At 37.8% G+C, this 12,218-nt stretch overlaps 1 protein-coding gene across 3 annotated transcripts in view; it reads right to left on the bottom strand.

Annotated features, from left to right (window-relative positions):
- The window catches only part of Tlk (Tousled-like kinase), an 81,094-nt gene extending 68,876 nt beyond the window's left edge, over positions 1-12,218 (bottom strand). The window contains exons 1-2 of one of the 3 annotated variants that reach the window (XM_022080726.2): positions 11,849-12,218; positions 11,111-11,174 (exon numbers count right to left, since the gene is read on the bottom strand). In XM_022080726.2, the coding sequence (XP_021936418.1) occupies positions 11,111-11,141 (31 nt within the window). In that variant the 5' untranslated portion in view covers positions 11,142-11,174; positions 11,849-12,218. Of the gene's footprint in view, positions 1-11,110; positions 11,175-11,562; positions 11,828-11,848 lie in introns of those variants that run through there. The other 2 variants (XM_022080725.2, XM_022080724.2) reach the window with 2 other exon arrangements.

The raw sequence follows: 12,218 nt of genomic DNA, 5'->3' as shown, positions 1-12,218 counted from the left end.
TCGAACGATGAGCAGAAAAACAACTATCGATTTTGTAACTTGCGATATACTCGAATCTTCCGTTTCGCGAGTCCACACACACCTGACACAACAACCAAGACGACAAACTGGAATTTGGGAACTTGGCCGAATCATCAAAATCCATAATTCACCACCAAAAAATCAACATCTACAAACAGCAATCACTGAACTGCAACGATGACCAATGAACCACTACAGTGATACAAGAAATACAATTAGCAACATCTTCAAACAACCACACCACCAGAACTCTCAAAAAACACTACATCATGACGTAAAATTTTCGGACAGAAGTCGTATATCATAACGAAATTTCTTTATATATTGTTTAAATCTTCTCCGTCTAATCACAATAAATTCTTATTAAATATTAAAATATTACAATAATTAACATTTAAAATATTTAAAAATATTAAATGATGTTCTTTATAGAAATATTCGATTTACATTAGACCATCATTTTTTTCACGACATGTTTCAGTTCCTAAAAGAAATTTCTATAACTTAGTCATGCCCTGATGTCCGTCTTACTCTGCCATTCCGGAAATCGACAAAATTTATACCTGACCTTCATATAAAGTAAGATTATAGTGGACCTTCAATTCTGTGTACACACTTGATCCCAAATTTTTTTTCTAAATCCATCCAGTACTTTCAAGGATAAATCATGCAGGAGGGCGGATTGGACAAGGGTCAGAATATTTACCGTGTGTGTCCATGGCATGACGCGGAAAACCACCGACACATGCAGAGACTGAAAGCTGATGGTTCCACATATCACTAAAACCGGAATAACGACCAAACCGTTGCATGTAGACACAATAAAGCAGGGGCTGAAAATGAGGGAGCGAAGTCCTACCCACAAATTAAATAATTCCAAGCAATACGACTCAGCAAGGACTAGAAATTGAGACCGGGAAAGTGAAAACTTACACAACAGAAGTACAGGAAGATCCAAAAGTCCCCGCGCTTATATTTTCTTCAAGGTAAACCCAATCGCGGTCATCGAAATGCGCACACATTGGCATGACACACTCAAGTCACGTTCGCCACCAAAAGGGTGTGTGCACAGCGACTTTTAGGATCATCCTGTGATTAGTTCACAAATCAGTCTGAATAATTCCCAAGAATAAGCCTGCCCTACATGAAGATAAGATACCGGGGGGGGGGGGGGGGCGATGCCATTTATATTCGCTCCATGTAGTGCTAAAACATGACAGCAACGGACGACAATCTTAAGCAACGTTGGTATCTATGTGCTGGTAATATAACAGCGGATTTCAGTCACGAGTACGTCGTTCCTGCAATAGGGGGGGAAAACAACGAAATTAGGTTCAAATATTTTACGTCGCAACCTAAATTAAATATAAAAATGTATTCAATATTACGCTTACACGAAGCATAATAATTAAGCGACAAACTTTCGTCGCAACCTCACCCAGTCCTACATTTTACTTAAATACGAGCGAACTGTTCTGGACACTCACTCCTACATCTTTGGTCGATATGTACATCTAATAACATTTAAGAAAAAACAACACCTTCGCCCAAAAATGGAAAAACAAACGTAATGAAACATCACCAAAAAAACTACAGAAATCATAATTGAATTTTTAAGTTCTTAGATATATTTTACACCTGATGATGGTTTTATAAAAACCGAAACATGTTGTGTAAATGTTCCGAAATATAAATCGATCAATCGATATGGAACATGAATGATATTTTATTATCTTATTTATAAGAAATTTTAAATATTGTGATCAGACGGATTAAAATAAATAATTGTTATAATATTCACAATATGACGCAAATACACTATTTTATGTTCTGGAGATTAAACATGCGAATAGGACGAGGGGGCATGACTCATCATCGTTAATTAACTAAAATGCGAGGATAATAAATGTGAACTTGATTACAACTTCCGAAATATACTGACTAAAACACAAGACAATTTTAAAATAATAGTTTCTAACAAACCGATGTAGGGGGGGGGGGGTTAATTTAATTTTAAAAAAACAAAATTTAAGTTTCTAAAGACAACGACCTTGTGCTAGCTTTATCTTCAAAATTTAATTAAAAATTGCAACGTAACAACGAGGCCATACGTCGAGCACGAAATGATCGCTGAAGGAAATAACCTCTTAATTTTGAAACGCACAGAACAATCCGAGTTGCAAACATTCACACTTTACCCGCCACTATGAAATCTTCCCGACTGACATCTTACGCATCATTTAAGTATGCAAAACTGGTTTGTATGTCACCTTTTTATGGCCATGGAAGGCCTTGTCACAGTCACATTTACTGCCAGTTGAACCTACAGAGAAACTGGCATTACGTAGGCAACAATATTAAATAAGATATGTACGATTCTATAAATAAATAATATTCGGTTAACCCTTCGAAACTGAATACTGTCTATATTATTTTATTATTTAGTGTTCTGTCTGACGACAGGTCCATATGAACAGGATCCTTCCATCCTTTTCTCGGACTGGGACCTGTTCATATACGTTCTTGGCAGATGATCCAGAAGTGGTTTGCCATTGCCTTCTTCTGTGTGTGAATGGAGTAATTGTTGGGATGCCACGGAGGAAAACTCCGTGTTGCCTAGACCACGGCCTTGCCCAACACAAGTTATAAATTCGGGCACCGCCGGGAATCGAACCCGAGACCCCCATGATTACAAGGCCAGCGTTCTAACCGCTAGACCACCTCATCTTATTATTATTTAGTGTTCTGTCTGACGACAGGTCCATATGAACAGGATCCTTCCATCCTTTTCTCGGACTGGGACCTGTTCATATACGTTCTTGGCAGATGATCCAGAAGTGGTTTGCCATTGCCTTCTTCTGTGTGTGAATGGAGTAATTGTTGGGATGCCACGGAGGAAAACTCCGTGTTGCCTAGACCACGGCCTTGCCCAACACAAGTTATAAATTCGGGCACCGCCGGGAATCGAACCCGAGACCCCAGGATTACAAGGCCAGCGTTCTAACCGCTAGACCACCTCATCTTATTATTATTTAGTGTTCTGTCTGACGACAGGTCCATATGAACAGGATCCTTCCATCCTTTTCTCGGACTGGGACCTGTTCATATACGTTCTTGGCAGATGATCCAGAAGTGGTTTGCCATTGCCTTCTTCTGTGTGTGAATGGAGTAATTGTTGGGATGCCACGGAGGAAAACTCCGTGTTGCCTAGACCACGGCCTTGCCCAACACAAGTTATAAATTCGGGCACCGCCGGGAATCGAACCCGAGACCCCAGGATTACAAGGCCAGCGTTCTAACCGCTAGACCACCTCATCTTATTATTATTTAGTGTTCTGTCTGACGACAGGTCCATATGAACAGGATCCTTCCATCCTTTTCTCGGACTGGGACCTGTTCATATACGTTCTTGGCAGATGATCCAGAAGTGGTTTGCCATTGCCTTCTTCTGTGTGTGAATGGAGTAATTGTTGGGATGCCACGGAGGAAAACTCCGTGTTGCCTAGACCACGGCCTTGCCCAACACAAGTTATAAATTCGGGCACCGCCGGGAATCGAACCCGAGACCCCAGGATTACAAGGCCAGCGTTCTAACCGCTAGACCACCGTGGCGGTCCGTGCTGCAAAGAAAACACCACCCCATTACGAAGATAAAATGGTTATGTTGTTTAAAGGTAAAAAAATTGCTGTTGTCTAAAAAAAGAATCGCAAGAAATACACTCTGGGGGGCAAAATTCTGAGTTATTCATTATTAAATCAGGTGGTATGTATAGTTACCACCGTACATTAAAATGTTAATAATTTTCTTTGTTTGGTAAGTCTTGTTCTTTTTCTGGTCACACGGTTAGTCAAACGAGTGACTTGTTTCGGCTTCCAGGTTCTAGCCATCTAGCATTCTCTTCAATCCTTCAAAGTACAGTGGTAACTATGTGTACCACCCGCTTTAATAGTAAACAACTGCACTGTGCCCACAATATGAGTTTGTGGGTTTTGTATGATTCTCAGAAATTACTTCCTTTAACAGCAGTAACCAGCTGATCTTTGTAAGGGTGAAGTGTTGAGTTTTCTTTGCGGTACGGACTGAATTCTTAAGTACTACTTAGATGAGATTCACCTCCAAAGGATTAACGTTTTCTTATTCTGACAGGTTGGTAGTAAAGACGTTGCTTTCAGTGTCTAATGTTTTTCATCCTTCTAACATGATCCTCGGGGGTACCAGTCCCCATACCCACTGATGTGGGTTCCTGAGGGGCATGAAGTTGTTACATCACGCTAAAATATCTCGCACAGTCACCTATTGTTATTTTCCATTTTCCAGAAAAGTACCTTAACAAATACAATATATTCATCAAAAAATTATTTAATCATCAACTCCATAGCGACTATGATAAAAAAATTCAACATTCCCATGTGTAAATGTTGTACGCTCAACTGGGTAATTTAAAAATGATTACAGAATGTGTCATCCATTAATAAGGTTAATACATGCAAACTTGCAAATCTATCACTTATAAACACACCTAGACAGACATGTTAGGTTCGTCCAAGGGCATTCTACAAACACCACATCTCCTCTACACCAGCATTCAAACGAGAAAACAAACGAAAGCTTCAAACTTTTACTGTGACAGTCCTCATGTCTCCAAGCCCCAGTCGGCAACAGTTAAACAGGCAAGGAAAGCCTACTAAGACCTATCGCTAGACTAAAATGAAAAAGGAAATAAAATAATATTAAATGAGACAAATACAGACGACTTAAAGCTTTCACAGCTGTTCAGTGCAAATGTTGGTCCCATATTTGGGTGCCGCCGGTAGTGTGCAGAAACAGGGTGTACTGCCATCATTTCAAAGACGAGAATGCAGTCTCAGTCTTCGAGATGCAATCTCTGAAACAATGGCAATACAGCCCACTTCTACATGGCGTCACGACTCAAGAACAGGATCAACATCAACTCTTAACAAATAACGTAAATGACCAAGTACAATGAACAGGACAAGGCTCAAACCCCAATGTCCTTCACAAACATTAGCAACAAATGACCAATATGATGCGGTAACCTAGCTACGGTTAGCCCAGATGTCAGTCTCTTCAAGTATGAATGCTTGTCATTTACCACACTGGTGATAAGTGCTGATAATTGGTGCACTGCTACAGTACTTGACTCATGCAACTTCGTAAGCTTTGATTATATAATTAATATGGAATGCTGTACACAGACCTGATTTTAATTCCTCCCTAACCTCTCATCTAGGAAACGTGTAACTGCTACAATAACAAATACAGCAATTACATCGAATTCAATTTGTTTAAAGCCAATTATCTGGTTGCAGAACACAAATGCTCAACACTAATAATACTAAACCCTGCCACTGCACACGGTCCTGAACCAGTTCCCTTACAAAAAAAATTGTCCCTGAACTAAGAACTATGCCCAAAAGTCATGTGGGATGTGTCAAAATAAAGTATGACACACAGAGATGAGCAGTTGTTAGCTTTACAATCCAGCTGATTTAACCTGAGGAGTAAGCTTCCAGTGGGTGGATGCTAGACATCATCTACATGCAATAGCAAAGACAAAAATGTCTGCCTGCCAGTGATTTTTCCCAGTTCTTCCATGTCTCTGACAGAATTTATTTTTACTGGATCCCTATCATTGTTTCATCACTCTGCATGCAGTTACCCACACCAAGAGCCTTATAAAATTTCATCTGAAGTACCTCCAGACTTTCTTTATTCCTAAATCTTAACACCATTCCTAACTGCTGAATCGAAATGAAGTCTTTCACGCTACGTCAATTTTTAACCTAGCTTCCTCATATCAAACTGTGACTACCCACAGTTGATCTCCGGCATGCATATCTCCAACCCACATATTACGCTGTATTAAATCTAGGTAAACATGATATCTGTGTTCATCATTAACACTTAATGAATGCAGCAGTGGAGGTTGACAGGCAGTGTCCAAATGCCATAACTTGTCTCCGAAAGGAAGGTTGAAGTGAAGACAAGAGGAAGGGGGAAGAAACAACTTTACACTGGTCATCAGCACCACAATGTATGTGTGTGTGTCTGTGTGTCCCTGATCAACTTCTCCTAACCTCAGATTCAAGGTCACTAGAGCAGTAGTTTACCATTCAAAAATAGGATCATTTCTTACAAACTTGAAGATCATTTTGAAAACTGACCGACTGCCAACACTACGCGATTTCCAAAAGCTGAATTAATAACACAGATACATTCACAAAGCAGATTATTACCTGAACTTCCCTAATCCTTACAGTGTGACGGCAGATCAGACTGGTAATAAAAATAACTGAATAAAGTGAAAGCTTCAACAAGACTGATCCTCCACATATAAAGTATTTAATTATATCATGTCGAAGAAAAAAAAAAGGACCATCACAAGTAAGATGTGTGTGTTCGTTCTTTAAATTTCAATTTGAAATAATTCAATTCAATGTTAAACAATGTCAATAAAGAATTAATGGCATTGTCTGCACACATCACAACTCTGGAACCTGTACAAATCATATGTTGGAAAAATACAACATTTATGAATAACCTTTTGGGCTTTGTTAAACACCCCAGTTTTATAAACTACTAAATTTTTGAAAACTGCCTCTATTTCCTTCATCAAGTGACAGGACAAGATGTAAAATCTTACTCAGTTGGGCCACTATAAAGCGTTAGTTTCTAGCTGTAAAAACGTTTTAATGAATCACTCTTTAAATTTCCATTTATTCATGAAATTTGCTCATGCATAATACAGTTGGCCCTGTGGGGCGCACTGCAATGACTGACAGTAATATTTAATCAGACAATAAATATCCTGCCCATGTAAAAATAAGCACAAGTCATAGCACCTGAAAACCAAAGTAACAATACTAGTAAAATGTAATCTATACTAGAAGACACAGTTTCCACAAGCAATCTTTGCGGATTTTTAATTCTGAATACTCCTACCTGAAATAAAATAAAACGTATTACACATACTAAATAAACTTTACCATTAAACACTGTCCACATAAGCTTAGCAACAAACTGTAAGCAACGTATAAACAAATGCATATCTCTTCAACAAAAGATTTATTCAACCTGCATTCTAATGTAAACACTTCCCACAGTTCTCACCAAGAAGCACGAACATACATTCTAAACTTTTTCCTTCTTTTCTACTAATTCAGTTGTCTATCAGAAACTAACTGTTGAGTGAACAGCACAAATTCAATATATTTTGAAAGCCTGTTAATCTGAACAATGTTCTTAAAAGCTGACATCAGTTACCTTACTCAGACAACTTTAGCTTCCAACGATATACATCACATGTTCTTAATGTCTTCTTCACATACTGTAAATTAACAGCAATATAATGCAATGCAAGTCAGCTCTGTCAAAGCATATGGGACTCCTAAACGCACGGTCATAGGACCAAAACCTGGTAAACATGCAGCCACTAATGTTGTTATTTTATACTACACAAAGAATTAGTAACACAAAGTTGTGTATCTGTCAAAAAATCTATCACCATACATCATCGCATAACCCTACCATATGCGCCACTAGTATCAATTCCACGGCAAAAGTTCATATATCTCTCAAGGTGGTATTACCAATGGAGGAAATCATAAAATATGATTTTAGGGTAGACCCCCAACTGCATAACATCTGTCAAACAGTTCATGAGTTTAATCACGCAGATAGACACAGTGCCAGACATGGTAAGCTCTGTATGTGTTATGTGTTGACTTCATTCACATCACACAAAAAGAAAACATATGAATTCAACTATTCCTCACACAATGGAACGCGACAAATCAAGTTGGTCCCAGGCATCAGAAAATATGACAAAAATACAAACAAGCAATGAACGATAATGAAGCAAAATCACTACATTGATAAACAGCATGCTGATTGAAAATGGTTATGTCAATAAACCATTGCCAGATCTTGAATTTCACCTTCCAAAAATAGATTCATAGTGGCAGAGATGGCAACAGGAAATACGGCTAACTCAATGAAGTGATGGCCCTCCTTGTGAGACTAAATTGCATGGGAACAAAAGAGTTCATGAAAACTCTGCAGTTTACACAACACTGTTAAATAAACTAAAGAAAACATGGAATGTTTAATGAGGCTCAATCAAGTCATAGCCCTGAGAATCCTAAAAGGAGAGCCTCTTGTAGGGAATTATTTAAGACGTTTAATATTCTTCCACTACCCACTGAATTCTTGCTCCCACTATTATCATTTGTAGTGGATAAAATGGAAAAATTTCAAATAAATTCAAATATCCACAATATAAGAACAAGATACAGATACAAGATACAGACACAACCTTCATGTGCTGAATTCTAACCTCAGAAAATATCAAAAAGGAGCTTACTATACTGGAATTAAAATATTCAATAATCTTCCACCTACTATCAAAACCTTAAATCACGATATAAAAATGTTTACGCCAGCGTCAAAAGAGTATCTCCTATCTCACTGCTTCTAATCAGTAGAAGAATTTATGTCACCTAAAAAGTCTCAACTATTATAAATACATGTAAGTATAAATGGTGATGGTTTCTCATCATAATTATTTTGTTGTAATATTGTAGTTCCAAAAATCTGTGAATAGATGTTATAACTATGTTTTTATATCTGTACTTGAAACAAGTATTGCATTTGTGCTATGGCCTGTTCTACATCCTTGGCTTAGGCCTATGAAGGATCTATGGAATGTAAATAAATTCTATTCTATTCTATTCCTCATCCATATAAACTACAGCTGTCTGGGCAGGCAAAACATTAAGATTCAAGCATAATATGTATGACAGGTAAATATCTTAAACACATTAATTCAATGTATGTCATCATAATTATTTGTCCTGCTCTAGATGTGTGTATATATATATTTATATATTGCAGCCAACCACACCTAGACATTGCAACAGCAGCAAGAATTTCCACCAAGTTGTAACAGTCATGCAATAAAGGACTAATTTTAGCAAGACGTTTAGCAGAAGATGGGTGTCTTCGGGATTGCAGCCTCCATCGTCATCCTGAACATCAGGGCGATGACAGAGGCAGCATGGGCCTCTGAAACGCTGATAGACTTCTACCAGGATACACGGTGCTACAATCCAGAAGATAGCCATCTTTGTACTCACCGCTGTGAAAACCTCAAATACTACTAAGATGTTTAGTACATATTAACAACTTCAGCAAGTCAAACAGTATCCTAATATCAATGCAACAAAACTAAAGGAAATCCAAATGGTGGAATGCTAATAGACTACTCTGAAACAGTGCTTATGATCCAAACAAAACAAGTGATAGCTAATAATGACAGCCATAGCGGTCAGCAAATCATGAAATGTTAGTGTTTCATTTTTAGTAGTACTGAGGTGTGTGAGTTCTTGTGCTTCATTTATACAATGAATTTGTAAAGCACAGGATAAGAAGAAGAACTGCATGGAGCTCAGTCCCTCTTGAGAAGCTAAGAGCCACTCAGCTAGCCAAAAGATTCCATGACTTTCCACGAACCTAGAGGTTCATTACTGTGATCACAAGAGCCTGCATCTGGTCTGTATCCTTAACCAGATGAATCCCGTCCACATCCTTACTCTGCCATTTGTCATTGCTTAGGTCATGCCAAGCAATCTATATAAGAGCACGGCCCTGTGTAATACTTTGTAACAAGTTAGTTTTCACAGTGAGTGGTTGTTAGTTTCCAAACCAACCGCCAAACTTCAGGACCATGCCATGTCGGCTGTCTGAAACTACTTATTCAACATATTCACAGCCAGCCTCAATATCTGAAAGCCTCCACCTATGGCTTGAGGACATGCCCTAATATGCCCACAGACCCATTTAATACCATACTGTCTTGACAGCACACAACATAACTTCCATTAAATTCTTCAGTAATCATGATAAAGAGCATTCCGCTTCCTCTAGAAAGTTCACCACTTTGGTGATGGCTACTCTGAAATTCTGACTCAAAGCATACTCAAGGCACTGTTACTATTACAGAATTTCTTGGATTCTGTCCATCTCATATTCTAAAAATAATATATTTCAGAAACTGGATCTGTGTCGATCCTCAGGTGAAAACGAGGGAAGTCAATACTCAGATGCAACCCTTAGAAATAGCAAGCCTCAAACCTCAATTTTATGTTCAAAACCTGAATAGGAATTCCTAACATTTCATCTGAGAATGAAAGCAGATTCAGTTTCTGAAACACTTGTGTTATTTTCATAATACCAGATGCCAGAAAAAGTCCAAAAATTCAGAAATAGTAACTGCAATACACAAATAAAAGAACCTTTCAAAACTGAACATACCACAAATGTGTATATACACAAAAACCTCACAAACTAATAATAATGGCAATATTTTCCTCCAGTATTTATGAAACTGACATATTGCTCACTGAAATCCAGCCAATGCTATCTAAAACTTTCAATATAATGGTACTACCATCCAGGTTAATTTCAAAGGGTTTTCAGTTTAAAGAAGCATCAAAATACCTTATTAGTCCTAAGCTTTAATATTAAATAAATTAGGATTATATTCTACATCAGACATTAACAGTAAAGAATCATATGGGCAAATGAAAGAAGACAGCTGTCTTCCGAATTGATCTGCCATGTAGCCTGGTAGAAGTTCCTACCACACTACACTGTAGAACAACCCAAATGACAGCCCTGTTCATAACCACTGCCATGAGAATCTGAAATCACAAATAAAAGTTTACCATTGCTTCAAAAGCTGCAATGACTGTGTAACAATTATACAGAACAACACAAACACTCTGCCTTTCAGCACTGACCTCAAACATATTCATAGTGGCAGCACACAGAAATGCTGGCTTAAGTTGGAAACATACTCAGAAAACCCACGCACAAATTATCTACATGTTTTAACTTCAAATCAATTGAAGAGAATAAATTACATGACCAAAGGCCATGTAATGGAAACCTGAAGACAATGTCTACTACCAACAGTGTGTCAACAATATTCTTTCGTAACATTCTAAACAAAACCACAAACCAAGCACGATCCCTTAAAGCAAGTAAAATGTAAAACTTAGAACTCACCACCTCCTGAGGTCCAGCGGTTCTCAGTCATCCCCCCTGTTTTGCGCAATGCTCCATCTGTAATCTATATGAAAATATATTTTAAATAATTTACTGTGGTAATGAAGTTACACTGTGACTAAATCCAGGTCCAACCCAGTATATAAAAGGAAAATAAATGTTACTGCTCACATTAGGTCATTAAATAGAGAGTGATCTCTAAATAACATTAAAAGAACCTGGCAAAATGTCTACCAAACTAGCACAAACTGAATGCTGAGGTTAGGGTTGGCATTCCCTTCTTCACTATATGAAGGTAAATACATTACACTTAATGCAAACATCTTACGTCTCAAAAAGAAAAGGATAAACCACAGGAAAAACTGTCACCGCCAATAAAATTTAAAATGACAAGTAAATAATCCAAGGCATCACCCCAAGCATATAAGACAATCCCCTCTCTGCAAGAATACCTGAAGATGAAGTTTGTTTCGGACATTCATTGCTTCCTTCACTGCGAGATCTTGGTTTCGTCTCACATTTCAACGGTTATCTTCTTTATTAACACAACTAGTGAGATGCTATCCTAAACGATGCACTTCTATCATATTCTACGCTGCTTATATAGGGTATAATAACCCACATAATGCACACAATTTAAATTACAATAAAATATTACGGAGCTTGTCAATGTTCTCCCGAAGTTATGCACTCCTAAAATGTTACGCTGAACGATGTACCCACAGCAGCAAAACATACCTCTTTCTCGGATCCAGGGTATTTTTCAAAGTACAGGGATACTTTTTACGTGAATAAACACTACGTATTCAAGTATAAAAGCACATTATTTTAATAAAATACTTTCCACAAGAAAGGAGAAAAACTCATCTAGAAGATGGCGACCGCCCGTCAGTTGCCGATTTATGATCATTTTCTTGCATGGTCACATTTAAACCGAAAAAAACTGCACAAAACTTCATTTCTATCAATTTAATTCATATTCATAAACATTCGCCCTAATTATCTGTCATTTCGCTTGATTCAAATTACGGATCTTACATTAAAAAATACTTGCCATGCTTCCTACAAATACATCAAACTATACTCCAATTTGTTTCGCAGGTGACAA

This window comes from Zootermopsis nevadensis, unplaced genomic scaffold (genome assembly GCF_977971745.1).
Source record: "Zootermopsis nevadensis isolate Lab colony 2312 unplaced genomic scaffold, Znev_1.0 Znev_ptg000027l, whole genome shotgun sequence".
Lineage (NCBI taxonomy): Eukaryota > Metazoa > Arthropoda > Insecta > Blattodea > Termopsidae > Zootermopsis > Zootermopsis nevadensis.
Note: the sequence above shows the minus strand (reverse complement) of the source record. Positions and strands in the feature narration are given on the sequence as shown.